The sequence below is a fragment of the Marmota flaviventris genome, chromosome 12 (assembly GCF_047511675.1).
Source record: "Marmota flaviventris isolate mMarFla1 chromosome 12, mMarFla1.hap1, whole genome shotgun sequence".
Classification (NCBI taxonomy): Eukaryota; Metazoa; Chordata; class Mammalia; order Rodentia; family Sciuridae; genus Marmota; species Marmota flaviventris.
Genome location: NC_092509.1, coordinates 72254154 through 72271044, shown reverse-complemented (window position 1 = coordinate 72271044; position 16891 = coordinate 72254154). Strand labels below are relative to the sequence as shown.

The following is a 16891-nucleotide window of genomic DNA, read 5'->3' as shown; positions in this document are numbered from 1 at the left end:
AGAGCAAAGTGATAAATCCTTAGGAAAGCTAACAGCAAGGAAAGATCCTCCCCTGGAGCATGACCCTGCCAATACCTGGATTTCACACTACTTAACTCCAGAATTGTGAGAGAATAAATTTCTCTTATCTTAAGCAGTCGGTTTTCCAAAAATTACTATAACAATCCTAAGAAACTAATGAATTACTTTCCTCATTTTGATTATTATGTTGTGCTTATGTACAACAATGTCCCTATGTGTAAGACGTGGACACTAAAGCACTCAAGGGTGATAGGATATGAGGTCAGCAGTGACCTCAATTACAGCAATTACCCTCAAAGGGCTCATGGGGAAAAAAGAAAAAAAAATAAATATAGGTCATGTGTACTAATCTTTCAAATTTTGCAATTATTAAAAAAAAAATTCCCCATCCTAGGTGTCTAGTGACTTAGAGGAGATATGAAAGTATATTTGGTGGGGCTTTGTCATGAATTCTCTAGAGATCACCTGCAGGAGACACAGTCATCCCGATACCAGTTTCCTAGGGGAGAGAAGTACCTCCTCTAGGTTTGGCCTTCTTCTCAGCTCCAGGGCTTTGATCAGCCCCATGTTCTTGATCCTGTCCATTCCACCATCCCTGAGCAGGTGCTCCAGCCCAGCCCTCTACCACAGGATCCACATTTGGTCTCCGGGAAGAATGCCATTCCTAGACATAATTGATCCCACAATATACTCAGCTTTGTCCTCAGGGTTGCCTTTAGACTTCCAGATGTTAGTCAAACACCAGTTTTGGAACTACAGGGGACACTTGAAAAGTTCTCCAGATAATGTTTTTGAAGTATTTATCATGTGGTTTGAGCTCAGGGAGATGCAACTGCTTCCTCTAAGTCTTGGTAGACAGACATACAGACACTGACTATCTTCCCCCTCCATGCACTATTTAGGCTGGCCATGGATGGTTAGGTAATGTTGGTAGGACTGGTTTGGGCCCACCCTTCGACTCTGAAGACTCTTCAAATCTATCCCTTTATTTTTGCCTTCAGAGAGGTGCTGATATTCTAGGGCAATAGGAGGAACCACATTTCACATTCTGTTACACATAGGTCCCATACCAGCCTGGAAATGTTCTTGCAAAAGTTATCTTGTAAATTTTGGTAATAGGTTTTATCAAACTTATCTCTGGAACATTTTGTATTATTACGACACCATGTACTCCTCCCTTGTCTTCAGCCAAAACATTCCCCTGGATTTCCTCTGTCAGGTCTACTAATCTCTTTTAGGGTTCTCTTCATCTCCCCAACCTTAATTGTTGGTTTCCCTGGGGATTCTTCTATCCTAAACCCACTTCTCTGTCCACTCAACACTCTTCCTGGGCAATTCCATCCATCTCCGTTGCTTCAATTATCCCTGGATTGTAAAGTTGTCTTAACACTTAACGATGACACCTCAGGTGCTCCAGAGCCTGGAGAAGGCAGATGGATTTATCTTTAGAACTTGACTCAACCCAAAACACTACAGAGATGAGGCTTTAAGGACAGATTTTTTAGAAAGAGCCATAAAGAAATGTGGGGCGGGATCCAGGATGTGTATCCAGCCTCAAAGCCATGGAAGCATGTTGATCCTCAAATTGGTGCTCACTCAATAGAGGATGTGGCTCATTTGCCTGGGATCACTCTAAAAGTCTGGAGGAAGGCAGAAATGAAGCTTTTTCAATCCTTTACACTTTCTTCTGAGCATTCAGTTAAAGCAGCTAAAAATACGCCTTTGAAATGGAAATCATTTTAAAATCTCAGCAAAACAGTTGAGGATGGAGGGTGGGGAGAAGATGAACAAAAGCACCAAAGCCTCCCTTTGACCTCTTCAGCTCAGCTAACAAGCCCCAGTGCATAACTTTCTTGCCAGCTCTCTGGCTCTTGCTGTTTCTACAGTGGCTAAGTCCCAGCGTTTCTGGGACAGAGCTAATTGCAAACATTCTGTCCTATTTATCACCACGTCTACACTCATACGTGTCAGACTCCTCATTCCACATTTTGCTTCAGAAAATATGGTCCCCATAGCTCTGTTTCTTTGTGGTCTAAAAATTCCCAGAAGAGAAAGCTAACTGCCATCTATCTATTTTACTGCAATGACTCCATTCTCTGCAAATAAACCAAAAGTTGACCTTGGGCACAGGCATTTAGGCTTCTAATCACCTCACTTTTTTATGGTTACATATTATTATAGTACACTTATTCACTGATTAATTTTATTTAATGAAGCTCACTCTGGCAGAATTTTTTTTAACTGGTAGCTGGATAAGTAGACCTTGTAGGATTTCATCAGAAAAAAAAATCATGATCCTTTCCTCCCACTGCCTGTCCAAACCTGCTCCATGAGAACCTGCTCTTCTCTGGACCAGTGTGATCTAGGGCAGATAGCAACATTTTTCTGGTCATTCGGGGACAATAAAAGATGCTACTCCCATCTCAAGAATGAACTCACTTCAGTAGTTAAAATGTCTAACCATGTGTTAATCTAACTTTTATTTTTTTATTTTTTGTAGTTGAAGATGGATAGCATGCCTTTATTCTATTTGTTTATTTCTTTTATGTGGTGTTGAGGATCATGTCCTCACACGTGCTAAGCAAGCACTCTGCTACCGAGCTATAACCCCAGCCCTGTAATCTAACTTTTTAACAAAAGCTTCTCCCCATATAAAGCTGGAACCTGTTCTTGGTAAGAAACCCAAGTAGGAAAGAGAAATGTGTTCAGCTTTTCCTCCTTCTCAGATCTCCTCTTTACTCATCAGGTTCCCTCTAGCCTTTCTTAGGCCAAAGGAAAAGGGAGGATGCAGAGAAGAAAAAATAGAAGTAGGAAAAGTCTTCCTTGGCTAGAACTGGGCAAGTAGAGCTTTGGTCTCTGGTCCTGGCAGAGGTTGAGAACTTACCCTTTCTGATCATGGGGTGGATGATCAAATCCATTCCTTTCACAGGTTCTTTGGAGGTCCCTCATGGAGTATGGACTATTTATTAGTAGTTCTTTCTGACATTTGACAGGAGTTGTTTATGTTATTTCCCTCAGAAAATACAGGGAAAACACAATCACATTTCAAGATGTCCTTTTGGACTAGATTGAAAATGGCCCCAGGAGAGAAGGGATGAGCCCTGGGAGGAGGCCCATAGGGTGGTGAGCAGAGTGAAGACTACATTTCAGCCCACACACAGGAGAAAGTTTCCTGTGTACAACGCAATTTGCACTTGCAGTCTCTCAATTTGGGTCAACTCCCAGTTCTTCTCCGTGTCCCTCAGACTCCTGGAGTCAGGTTCTCAAAGGTCTCTTTAAAGTTCCTCTTACAGATTGCAGAATCAAGAATTGACATGAGGAGAAGCCCCTACCCTTTCTTGGAAGATCAATGAGACATTGCTAATTCCTTCTCTCTGACTCCCATCCTCTCTGACCTCAACTTCAACCCCTTGATTCCCCTGGGGTGGTTGAGGGTTTAAGTGTTGCAAACCAATTTTTTGATTTTGCGTGTTTACTTATTTGTTTGCATTACTGTGTCCCGTGCAAGTGTACAAATAGAATAAGAAGGCATTTGCCAATTACTGGTGTTCTTAGCCTTTGAACTCAGATGAAACTAGAGCAGAAAAAGTCAAATTTTAACAACTTGCTGCATGTTGTTTATTTCACTTTGACCAGGTCTTTTCACTCACAAAACGTTTTTTAAAACAATAAAAATCTGGATTTTTAGAGGGCTTTGCTATTTACAGCTTTCTGAAACTTCTAAATATATTATACATAGAACCAAAAGCATAGGTTTCCTCACACAAACTAATTGGCATTATGTGATAAAAAATGTATAAGAACAGTATCTGTGAAGAGGAAACAGATTTTAATTACATGCACTGATGTTGGCTAGAATGGTATGAACCTGAGAGATTTTTTTTTCTCTTTTTAATATGTTCCAGCATTCCTTTAATGAGTCTGGACCAATTCACAGTCTTTATCTGAAATTCCAAAATCCCCAAATCCCAAAACCCATGAGGGCAAGAAAAGAAAAAAGAAATCTTAAAACTAAGAATTTTACTTTCATAATAACTTTACATAATTAATTTAAGCTGAATTGAGGCAAAGCTTTTTTGGTTTGGGTTTTTTTGTTTTGTTTTGTTTTGTTTTTTGTTTGTTTGGTGTTTGTTTGTTTGTTTTCTTTTTTTTTTTTTTTTTTTTTTTTGGCAGTACTGGGTATTCAACCCAGAGCCTAATGCAGGCTAAGGAAGCACTAAACTTCACCCCCATTCCTTTTTAATTTTTTTTTAAGACAGTCTCATTAAGTTGCCCAGATTGATCTGGACCTTGTAATCCTCCTGTCTCAGCCTCCAGAGCAGCTGGAATTACAGATGAGTACCCCCATGCCTGGTAAAGCAAGGCCTTTTTAAAAAATCTCTGTGAATTTTCAAAATGTTTAAATGCAGAAATTATAATGTGTTTGTTTACAGGATGCCTCCCAACATACTCCCTTCTAAATCCAAAAATAGTTCTGAATTTCATAACGTATCTGGCCAAAGAGCTTTAAGTAGATACTTATAAGGCTGTACTTTCATAAAGGAGAAAACATGATGAACTTGGCTATTATTTTTCTAGTCCTACTAGCTTCTCACAGCCTCATTTGGCCTTGCCCCTAATCTTTTTTTAACGAATATTAAAATATAAAATGACAAAATTTTTACTTCTGATAGTGAATGGTTGTGTGGAAAATGCTAATGACTTTCTTCTTGGCGTGTTAGCAACTTTCTTTTTTTTAAATTTGTTCTTTTTGTTATACATGACAGTAAAATGTATTTTGACATCACATACATGGAGTATAACTTTCCATTTTTGTGGTTGTACATGATGTGGAGTTACACTGGCCACATTCATATATGAATATAGGAAAGTTATGTCTGATTCATTCTACTGTCTTTCCCATTCTTATCCCCCCATCACTTCCCCTTGTCCAGTCTGGCGAACTTCCCTTCTCTCCCCTCTGCCTATTATGGGTCAGTATCTCCATATCAGAGAGAATATTCAGCCTTTGGTTTTTGGGGACTGGCTTATTTCATTTAGCATGAAACAAAAAAAAGATGCTGCTCCCATCTCAAGAATGAACTCACTTCAGTAGTTAAAATGTCTACCTATGTGTTAATCTAATGGAATGTGTTGATCTAATGGAATCTCCAATTCCATTCGTTTTCCAGAAAATGCCATAATTTCATTCTTCTTTAAGGCTGAGTAATGTTACATTTTATATATATATATCACATTTTCTTTACCTATTCATCTGTTGAAGTGTACCTTGGTTGATCCCATAGCTTATCTATTATGAATTGAGCTGCTATAAACATTGATATGATTGTGTCACTCTAGTATGCTGATTTTAAATCCTTTGGGTACATATCAAGAAGTAGGATTACTGGGTCAAATGTTGGTTCCATTCCAAGTTTTCTGACGAATCTCTATACTGCTTTCCAGAATGGTTACAACAATTTGTAGATCCACCAGCAATGTACAAGTAGTCCTTTATCTTTTTTTAATATTTATTTTTTTAGGTGTAGATGGACACAACACAATGCCTTTATTTTTTATGTGGTGCTGAGGATCGAACCCAGGTCCCGCCCATGCTAGGCGAGCATTCCACTGCTGAGCCACCATCCCAGCCCCAGCCCTTCATCTTTGTATAAACCATTTCCCCACCTTCCTGATCCTTTCTTCACTTCCTTCATCAAAGTAGAGTTCAGAGCTTGCCTCCTTTAGGCAGAGTTTCCTGGTGAGTTGGTGTCCATCTTCACCTGAACAGCCAGTTTAGATTTGGAAAAATGTCTTCCCACCCCATATTAGTTTGGGCTTTAAAGAGATTTAGTAACTAATAGTTCAGTGACAGCTCACTCAGTTGATACTGTGGGACTTGAGCCTCTTCCAAATACATTCCCTCCCCATTTCTCCTGGGAATTCCTAGACTAGGTCCAAAAAGCTTATGCTGTCATGTCTTTGTGCCCTCACACCCCCTCTCAAAACTCACAATAAATGCAGTTTATGATAAAGCCACTTTTTTCTACCAAACACTTCAGCATAGCTGCCAGTCCAGAACACAGACTAGAAAAATCAAGGCAGAGAGCAGGCCCCAATTTGTACATTAACAGGCCCCACACAAGGTCCTTATGTGCACTGAATTTAAGAAATATTGGTTTAAAGATTTGCAGATCAATAGCAGGTCATGAACTTTGAGAGATGAAATATAGTTATAATGAAAACCAATGACAGTTGCAGCCATAATTAGTTGTATTATAGTGTACCTCATGCATAATCTTCATAATAAAAGCTAACAATTTTTCAACAATCTTCATCTGGACTTGACCCTTGCCTGATAAGTTTCATACTTTTTTTAAACCATGTATCTATGTTATGGATTTTTCAGGAAGTTTTCTGCCATGTCTTTCTCTCCTTTCCTAACTTTCTCCCTTCTTTTTTCCCTTCCTCTCACCTTCCTCTCCTTTTTTTTCCTGAAAAACCATTTAGGACCCTTCTTTGTACCTTGAGTAAAAGGTTCAATTAAGGATGGGAAATGGAATGCACTGAGCTCCCAAAAATGGTAAAAAAAATCACCACTACAGGAATTCGGATTAGGACTTCTCATAGTCTCCTGCTTCTGCATCTCTGTTCCCACCTGAACAAACACATTAAATAACACTGTCAATATCTTTATCACCATTAAGGAGGGTATAGTAAACTACAAAAGTGTAACCCCCAAAGACATGTCCACCTGGACCCTATGAATGTGACCCTACACAGACAAGTATCCTTGTGGATGTAATTAAGATCTGAACATGAAATCATTCTGGATTATCTGACTGGGAGAACATGCAATGGCAAGTGTCCTTATAGGAAGACTAAAAAAGACAGACAGAAAATGAGAAGGCACAGAGGAAAAAGAGATGTGAAGATGGAGGTAGCATTCAGAGTGCAGCATCTACAAGCCAAGGAACACCAAAGATTGCTAGCAGACATGAGAAGAGACAAAGAAGGGTTCCATCTAAGAGCCCTTGGAGAGAAAATGTTCATGCTGATAACTTACTTTTGGAATTATAGCTTCCAGAACTGATTTTGGAGTTTGGGGAGTTTTCTGTTTGTTTGTTTTGGGGAAGAGGTTGTATGTTTGGTTGTTGTTTTGTTGTTGTTATTGTTATTGTTGGTACCAGGGATTGGACCCAAGAGTGCTTAAACACTGAGCCACATCCCAGTCCTTTTATTTTATGTTTATTTTGAGACAGGATCTCACTAAGTTGCTTAAGGCCTCTCTAAATTGCTGAGGCTGGCTTTGAACTTGCAAAATTCTCCTGCCTCAGGTTCCCACGTCACTGGGATTAAAGGTGTAATGCCACCATGCCTGGCTTGTCCTCCAGAACTGTGAGAGAATAAATTTCTGTTGTCTCAAGCCATCAAGTTTGTGGTATTAGGAAACTTATAAAGGAACTAGAAATGACTAGCCTATCTATTTATGGGTACCCTCATATGTCAATTTAAAAGAGGAAATAATACTACTGTTCATAAATTTTGCCTATTTTGGCCTTGTTTGTCAAAGCAGAGAGAATCCTTACCAACACAGGAAGAGGCAGATTTGACATATGGCTCCTGGAAAACGATCATACAAAAAACAATGGCTTTAATAGAGAAAATACCACACAGTGCTTGAAAGTATCTACTACCCCAGACACGGGGAAGCTGAGGCAGGAGGATCACAAGTTCAAATCCAGCCTCAGCAAAAGCAAGACACTAAGCAACTCATTGAGTCCCTGTCTCTAAATAAAATATTCTGGGGATATGGCTTGGTGGTTAAGCACCCCTGGGATTAATCCCCAGTACCTAAAAAAAAAAAAAAAAGAAAGTGTCGACCACTAGACCACTAGAGTCAAACTTGAATTCTTATTTTCCCATTCACTAATCTTACAACTTTATGCAATTATTTAGCCTTTGAACTTTAGACTGACGCATAAGAGCTAAAAAAAAAAAAAAAAAATTAGCTCCTATTCAGCTCCAACTTTTGTGGTTACATTTGCCCCGTATTTCTTCAGGTTATTTGTCTCTGCTGATTTTCCCTTTCCATGACTCAAAACATGTACCCAAGTCCCAAACTTATATAACTTTTTTCAAAATCCAACAGCAGCAATTAGAGCTTTTATCATTTATTTCATTTTTTTAAGAGAGAGACCATGATGTGGGTCAAGCCAGTATGCACATTACCTATTACTGAAATGACCTTCTGAGTTTAGGAAAATGTCTCTTTGAAGGGGATGGGTATAGTAGGGCAATGGTATGCATTTCTCGTACACTGAATCTTTTTAAATTTTATATATTCAAACCTATTTCAAATCTTCCTTCATTGCGCGTGTTTTTTATTTTATGCTTTAAAAATATCTCTTAGCTTCAGATGATAAATTCACCCATATCTTTTTATTTTACTTTCCATATATATTCTCTAATGTAATTTTGAATTTATTAGAATGGCATTTTTTTCTTTCTTCCAAGCAACCAGTTATTTGTCACAACATTATTTTTTAATAGCTCATATTTTTCTCACCAATTTGAATACTAATGCTGCTAACAATAATAGTGTTCTCTGAATGCTTTCTATGTGCCAGAGTTTGTGCTAAGTATGTTACATGGAGTATTCAGCTTGGTAATATTATTGTCCACATACTCTAGCTAAGAACTGGCATACTTGGGATTCATACCCAGGTCATTTGACTCTAAAGCTCATACTTTTAACCACTATGCTATTCCTATAAATCACTTGGATCTATTTTTTTTTTTTACTTAAACAATAAGGAAAATTATTGATGTAACTGGAAATTCAGATGTGGGGTGGGCTTCATAGTTGACTTGACTCATGTTCAGTGTTACCATGATTTCTTTGGCTCTGCTCTCTTCCATGTGACTTCATCCTCAGCCTGACAGTAAGCTAGCTAAAATAGCTCTATACCCATATCCATGCACAAAACGTCTATCAGAACAGAAAGAGGATTATTACTCTCAAAAAAACTACCAGAAGAAAAACAGCTTTCTGAGACACTCCAAGAAAATTCTCCTCAAGTCTTATTAGTCTGAAATGGGCCGCAGGCCCATTCCTGTATCAATAATTAGTAAAAAAGGATGAGAGTAAATATATTGTGCAAGCTTACATGTAGAGTTAGAGATGGTGTGAGATTTCTTTTGACACGTGGACTGTGTAGAAGTGAAGAGAGCTATAAATAAAGATCAAATTCATCTCCCCAATGCAGAAAATTAAAATAACAGGGGATTTAACAAGCTAGAAGGTAAATCAAGTTTGAAGGCCATATACTGATATGGCAGCAAAGTCACCCAGGCTTTCTCCTTCTATCTCAACGCTTTGCCATCCTCAACATGGACCAAGATTGCTTTGCAGCGACAGCCATCATATCCACTTTCAGACACCAAGGACAAAGGAGTGCAAAGACATAGACTGACTTCTCCTCTAAGGATATATCTTGAAAGTTACATAATGCTTTTCTGCCTACATACCATTGGACAGAACTTAGTCACTTAGCAAAATCTGACTCAGGGAAGCTACAAAATGTAGACTTAATTCCAGATAACTATGAGTCCAGATACAAATCTGGGTTCTACTAGTATAGAAGAAGGGCCGAATATATATTGAGAGGATATTCAATATATAATAGAGTACTATTTGCAACAATAGAAACATGAGTTCAATTGGGATTCTGTTCAAGAATAAAAAAAAAAAAATAAAGAAAACTAAATGCTGGTTAAGCAACCACCAAAGTGTTCTGCAGCCTTGCTGAAATCATTGGCCCAGCCCTGGACTAACAAGTAAACTGGTGGTATCAGATTCTCTATATAGACACCCTATGTCACATACCCATTCCCAGAACTTGGCTGTGAGTCATCCCAACGCAATTCTCATAACTGAGATGGAGTTGGACTAATTTTCTAAAAATATAGATTTTTATGTTTTATTTGTAAAAACTCTTAACATATTGAGGATTTAGGCCATTTCAGACCAATAAGACTTGAGGAGAATTTTCTTGAAGTGTCTCAGAAAGCTGGTTTTTTAGTTTATTGTTTATTTTCCCTTTATACTGATATTATTATACTATTGTTTTGACATATAGGAGTTTTACTTTTTGTAAGATCAAATATTCAATGACTTTACATATTTTTTACTTTTATATTAGAATGATCTTTTATAACCAAGGATTTAGTAAATATTCACCTATATTATTCTTTTTAAAAATATTTTTTAAGTTGTTGATGGACCTTTATTTTATTTATTTGTATGTGGTGCTGAGAATCGAACCCAGTGCCTCATGCATGCTAGGCAAGTGCGCTACTGCTGGGCCACAACCCCAGCCCCCTGTATTATCTTTTTCCTGTAATTGAATTATTTTTGTGTCAGTCAGAATTTGTAATCTGCTGTATTCCAACCCTACTTATAGTGCTTTAACAAATAGGGGTCCCATGCTTTTACACTGTCGGTAAGATTATAAATCAGTACCAACTATTGTGAAAATCCACATGGAGGTTCCTCAAGAGACTAGAAATGGAACCACCAAATATGGACCCAGCTATTCCACACCTCAGTATTTATCCTTAAGAATTAAAATCATCATATTATAGCAATACATGCATACCCATGTTTATAGAAGCACAACTCACAATAGCCAAATTATTGAACCAGCCTAGGTGTTTTCATCAATAGATTAATGGATGAATAAAATGTGATACACACACACACACACACACACACACACACACAATGGAGTTTTATTTGACAATAAAGAAGAATGAAATAATATCATTTTCAGGGAAATGGACAGAACTTGAGAACATTATATTAAGCAAAATAAGCCAAAACCAAAAAGTCAAGACTCGAATGTAGTCAGAGAGGAGGAAAATGGAAAAAAAAAAAATAATAAAAAGATGGGAGGAGATCTCATGAAAATAGAAGGGAGACCAGCAGAAGAATGGAAGGGGGCCTGAGAAAAGGAGGGAAAGGGGAAGTAAACTGACCAAATTATATTGTTATATTGTATGCAAATATATAACAACAAATCCACTATTATTTATAATTATAATGCACCACTAAAAAATCCAGAGTTAAAAAACATAGGGGTACCTTCTTCTGAGGTAATAAGTTCAGGGCTGTTTGGGTAGACTTCTGAGGTCTTCAAGAATCCAGGCTCACTCCACATTTCTGTTCCACTATCCTTAATATTAAGCTTTTCCTAATGCTCACAAAATGAATGCTACAATACACATCACCTATGAAGTTTATTTAAAAAGAAAAAGAAAGCAAAATATGAAAGCTGCATGTCATCTGAACCCATCTATTTTACTGAGAAGTCAGTATCTTTCCTGGATACCCTATTTGTTAGATTTCTCATTGGCCAGAACTATATCATGTAGCCAACTAGAGCAAGGAATCTTGAAGAAATGATATTTTCCTCTGAGCATATTGCCACCCTGAACAAAATCAAATTCTTTTATTAAAGAAAGGGGAATGAATTTTGGGAAGGCAACACTGTCTGCCATGATTTTCCACCTAATTTTTTTATACATGCTATAAATAAAGAATTAATTTTATTTGTTTAAAATTAGCTAAACAACTTTTCCATTATCTTTATTGAATAAACAATCCTTTCTTCACTGATTTGGCACACAACTACATTATACTTTAAAATATAGAGGTTTTTAAAATAGTTGTTCTAACAATGTTCAGAAAAGAGTATAAGATCTCAGTTCACTTCTACTCTCTCCTCTTTTTAAAATTTATTTATTTTAATTAGGTCTACATGACAGCAGAATGCATTTTGATTCATTGTACACAACTGCAGCACACTTTTCATTTCTCTGGTTGTGCACGATGTGTACACATGTATGACCATAAGTGCAGGCATACATGTAGCTAGGGTAATGATGTCCATCTCATTCCACCGTCTTTCCTGCCCCCATATTCCCTCTTCACCCCTCCATCCCCTTGCCCAAAGTTCCTCCATTTTTCTCATGCTCCGTCCCCTGTTATGGATCAGCACCCACTTATCAGAGAGAATATCCAGCCTTTGGTTTTGGGGGAATTGGCTTACTTTGCTTAGCATGATATTCTCCAACTCCATCCATTTACCTGCAAATGCCATAATTTTATTCTCTTTTAATGCTGAGTAATATTCCATTGGGTATATATGTACCACAGTTTCTTTATCCATTCATCTATTGAAGGGCATCTAAGTTGCTTCCACAGTTTAGCTATTGTGAATTGAGCTGCTGTAAACATTGATGTGGATGTATTACTATATTATGCTGATTTTAAGTCCTTTGGGTATAGACCAAGGAGTGGGATAGCTGGGTCAAATGATGGTTCCATTCTAGGTTTTCTAAGGAATCTCCATACTGCTTTCCATATTGGTTGCACCAATTTGCAGTCCCACCAGCAATGTATGAGTGTGCCTTTTCCCCCACCTTACCAACATTTATTGTTGTCTGTATTCTTGATAACTGCCATTCTGACTGGAGTGAGATGAAATCTTAGAGTAGTTTTGATTTGCATTTCTCTAATTACTAGAGATGTTGAACATTTTTTTCATATATTTCTTGATTGAATATATATCTTCTTCTGAGAAGTATCTGTTCAGCTCTTTAGCCCATTTATTGATTGGATTGTTTGTTGTTGTTGTTGTTGTTGTTTGTGTGTGTGTGTGTTAAGTTTTTTGAGTCCTTTATATATCCTGGAGATTAGTGCTCTATCTGACATGTGTATGGCAAAAATTTTCTACCAAAATGTAGGCTCTCTCTTCAACACATTATTTGTTTCTTTTGCTGAGAAGAAGATTTTTAGTTTGAGTCCATCCCATTTATTAATTCTTGATTTTATTTCTTGTGCTTTAGGAGTCTTGTTAAGGAAGTCAGGGCCCAATCCAACGTGATAAAGATTTGGTTTGGTCCTACTTTTTCCTCTTTTAGGCACAGGGTCTCTGGACTAATTCCTAGGTCCTTGATCCACTCTGAATTGAGTTCTGTGCCTGGTGAGAGATAGGGATTTATTTTCATTTTGCTGCATATAGATTTCTAGTTCTCCCAGTACTATTTGTTAAAGAGGCTATCTTTTCTCCAATATATGTTTTTGGTGCCTTTGTCTAATATGAGATAACTGTATCTTTGTGGGTTTGTCTGTGTCTTCTATTCTGTACCAATGGTCTACATGTCTATTTTTGTACCAGTACCATGCTGTTTTTGTTACTATAGTTTGAGGTATTCTGATGATATTGTGATACCTCCTGCTTCACTCTTTTTGCTAAAGATTACTGTGGTTATTCTGGGTCTCTTATTTTTCCAAATGAATTTCATGATTGCTTTTTCTATTTCTATAAGGAATTACAATGGCATTTTAATTGGAATCGCATTGAATCTGTATAGTGCTTTGGGTAGTATGGCCATTTCTACAATGTTAATTTTGCTTATCCAAGACCGTGGGAGATCTTTCCATCTTCTAAGGTCTTCTTCAATTTCTTTCTTTAGTGTTCTGTAGTTTTCATTGTAGAGGTCTTTCACTTCTTTTGTTAAGTTGATTCCCAAGTTTGTTTGTTTGTTTGCTTGTTTGGAGGCTATTGTGAATGGGGTAGTTTTCCTAATTTCTCTTTCAGAGGATTCATCACAAATGAATAGAAATGCATTTGTTTTATGGGTTTTGATTTTATATCCTGCTACTTTGTTGAATTCATTAATTAATTCTAGAAGTTTTCTGGTGGAGTTTTTTGGATCCTCTAAGTATAGAATCATTTCATCAGCAAACAATGATAGTTTGAGTTCTTTTCTATTTGTATCCCTTTAATTTCTTTCGTCTGCCTAATTGCTCTGGATAGAGTTTCAAGGACTATGTTGAATAGAAGTGGTGAAAAATAAGGAATCTCTGTCTTGTTCCAGTTTTTAGAGGAAATGCTTCCAATTTTTCTCCATTTAGAATGATGTTGGCCTTGGGTTTAGCATAGATAGCTTTTACATCATTGAGGTATGTTCCTACTACCCCTAGCTTTTCTAGTGTTTTGAACATGAAAACATGCTATATTTTGTCAAATGCTTTCTCTGCATCAATTGATATAGTCATATGATTCTTGTCTTTAAGTCTATTAATGTAATGAATTATTTATTGATTTCTGTATATTGAACCAACCTTGTATCCCTGGAATTAACTCCACTTGATCATGGTGCACAATTTTTTTAATATGTTTTTGTATGCAAGTGGCCAGAAATTTATTGAGAATTTTTGCATCTATGTTCATCAGGGATATTGGTCTAAAATTTTCTTTCCTTGATGTGTCTCTGCCTGGTTTTGGTATCAGGCTACTCTCTCCTCTTGGAAAGAGTATAAAGAATAGGCTATCCTGTGGGGTTTATGTTCATAAATACTCCCCCAAACTGTAGTGAGAATCAGGATAATAATTTTTTTTAAAAGAGGGCAGGAGGTGCATGTAAAAACCAAAGGCAAGGATTTATTATACCGTTCACATAAAAAGTAAAACATAACTTTCCTACTATCAGTGACAGGTCACCGAGTTGTCAGAGAGCTCTTCAATCTCCAGCACCCGGGTCAGAGGTGGAAGAGTTAGTTAGCAGCCGTGGGATTGCATAGCTCTTCTGTAACCTAGTTTATTTATCACCCTTAAAAAAATCTAACCAATCCCTCTTCAATGAACTCCATCTTACAGCACACCCCACACCTTACCCCTTTAATGCCCTGATGTTTTTCCCCTCAGAATTCAACACAGCAGGATAACTTAGGGTTTAGTGATAAAGAAAACTCAAAGAGGTAAGAGAACCACAGGGATTACAAAGCCTACCAAAAATCAAAATGAGCTCTGTCCAAAACTGAAGTGAATTGCCTTATTAACCCATTTCTTTAATCTATCACTTAGGAAAAACAGCTCATCCTCTGATTGCTCCTTATTCTGCAAGCAAGTTTGCTCTGGACGGGTTCTTCTCTTCCCTTAGGAAAGAATATTTAGTGACCAAGGTCAATGTGTCAATCACTCTGTGTATCCTTGGCCTCATAAACACAGGTAAAGTTAAAGTACTGGAATAAATAATCAATAGTTGGACTATCTGCCTTACCACTGTGGGTCAAGGGTGGTAATGGGAGGTACTATAGTCCCTGACACATGAGTAATGCAACAAGAAGCAGTGACTGACAAAGCACAGAGTACTCTCATTTAATGAAGCCTTCTGTCACTTGTGGAGTCTCTACACTCTCTGACCCTCCTTTCCATTCTGACCACCAAGTTTATTGAGTGACACCACATTCATCACCTTATCCTTCCCTGAATATCTTATGCCTTCATGGACTCTCAATGGCCATTATATATATTTTTTTTCTTGGTACTAGGAATGGAACCCAGGGCTTTGTGATTGGTAGGAAGATACTCTACCACTGAACTATATCTTAAGTCCTGTTTTACATTATTATTTTGAGACAAGGTCTCAAAGTCTTCCAGGCTGGCCTTGAACTTGTGATCCTCCTGCTTCAGCCTCCAGTGTAGCTAGGATCTCAGGCCTGTGCCATCACACCAAGCTTACTTTTTTTTTTTTGGGGGGGGGGGCAGGTTACCAGGGATTGAACTCAGGGGCACTCAACCACTGTGCCACATCCCTAGCCCTATTTTGTATTTTATTTAGAGACAAGGTCTCACTGAGTTGCTTAGTGCCTCACTTTTGCTGAGGCTGGCTTTGAATTCATGATCCTCCTGCCTCAGCCTCTCAAGCTGCTGAGATATACATGTGAGCCACCATGCCCAGCACCAGCTTACCTTTTATATGACTGTTTCTCTTAATAATATAAACAGTAATAAGACATGCTGATGACATAAGCCCTTAGTATCTACTAGTCCTGAAACATACACAATATCATTTTTGTAGTATTCTTGCCAAGAATGTATAACCTCACCCAAATCAGAACAGTGGACAAACTCAAATTGAGGGCCATTCCTCAAAGCAACTCATCAATACTGTTCAAAAGTAACAGAGTCATGAGAGACAAGGAAAGACTGAAGAACTGTCATAGATTGGAGAAAAAAAAAAAAAACAAGAAGAAATTTCTACTAGGTAAAATCCTGGATATAATCCTAGAACACAAAAAAAGACATTAGGAAAAAATAAGTTCTGTGACTTAGTTAATTTTATTATATTTATTCTTGGTCATTGCACAATAGTCATGCATAATGTGACAATTAGGGTAAGTAGGATGTGGTATATAAGGGGACACTTGGTACAATTTTTTACAAGTTTTCTCTAAGTCCAAATGCAAGTTTATCCAAAATGTGCATCAGATGTTAAAAGGAATTTGTATTTAAAGAGTAATTGAGTAGCAGTTCTAGAACAGGAGAGACAGAGGCACACAGTCAAACAATAAAGGAGGCGAGACAGGCAAGCTATATGAGGATGACATGAAAACTTGGAAGGAGAGAGAAAGTAGCAGTAGCATTTCTTCTCAGTGAGAGTGGGTAATGCTAAGAAAGGAGAAAACATCTGGGCTGTATCTTTCCTTTGACATGTCAGTAAGCCATCATTCTATAGCTCTCTTTTTACTCACTGATACTTCCTGTTAGCTGCTGGGTCATCATGTGACTTCTGTCCTTATTCTGTGCTCCCTGTATTAATCCCCCACTCCAACCAAAACACCTGAGACAGGAGCACTCCAACTGATCACCTCTAACTACCCCACAAATCTCTATCCAGGGAGGCAAAGCCTCTATTAGAACCACGTTCTCTCTAGGACCAGCAGACTCTAAACATACCCAGCTCTTGGTTCAGGCACTGGCAAATAGCCCCTGGAAGCTAAGCTATTGCTGCCTGCAGTTCTTCAATCATATAGACT

The 16891-nt window shown here is 37.7% G+C and overlaps 2 protein-coding genes across 3 annotated transcripts in view; one reads left to right on the top strand and one right to left on the bottom strand.

Annotated features, from left to right (window-relative positions):
* Nucleotides 1-16891, bottom strand: part of Lamb3 (laminin subunit beta 3) — a 149837-nt gene that overhangs the window by 118170 nt on the left and 14776 nt on the right. The gene's annotated exons all lie outside the window — the stretch shown is intronic.
* The window catches only part of Hsd11b1 (hydroxysteroid 11-beta dehydrogenase 1), a 51110-nt gene that overhangs the window by 33523 nt on the left and 696 nt on the right, over nt 1-16891 (top strand). The window contains exon 5 of one of the 2 annotated variants that reach the window (XM_027934795.2): nt 14937-15080. The exons of the other annotated variant lie outside the window; for it this stretch is intronic. Within the exon in view, the coding sequence (XP_027790596.1) occupies nt 14937-15080 (144 nt within the window). The remainder of the gene's footprint in view (nt 1-14936; nt 15081-16891) is intronic. 2 annotated transcript variants of the gene reach the window in all.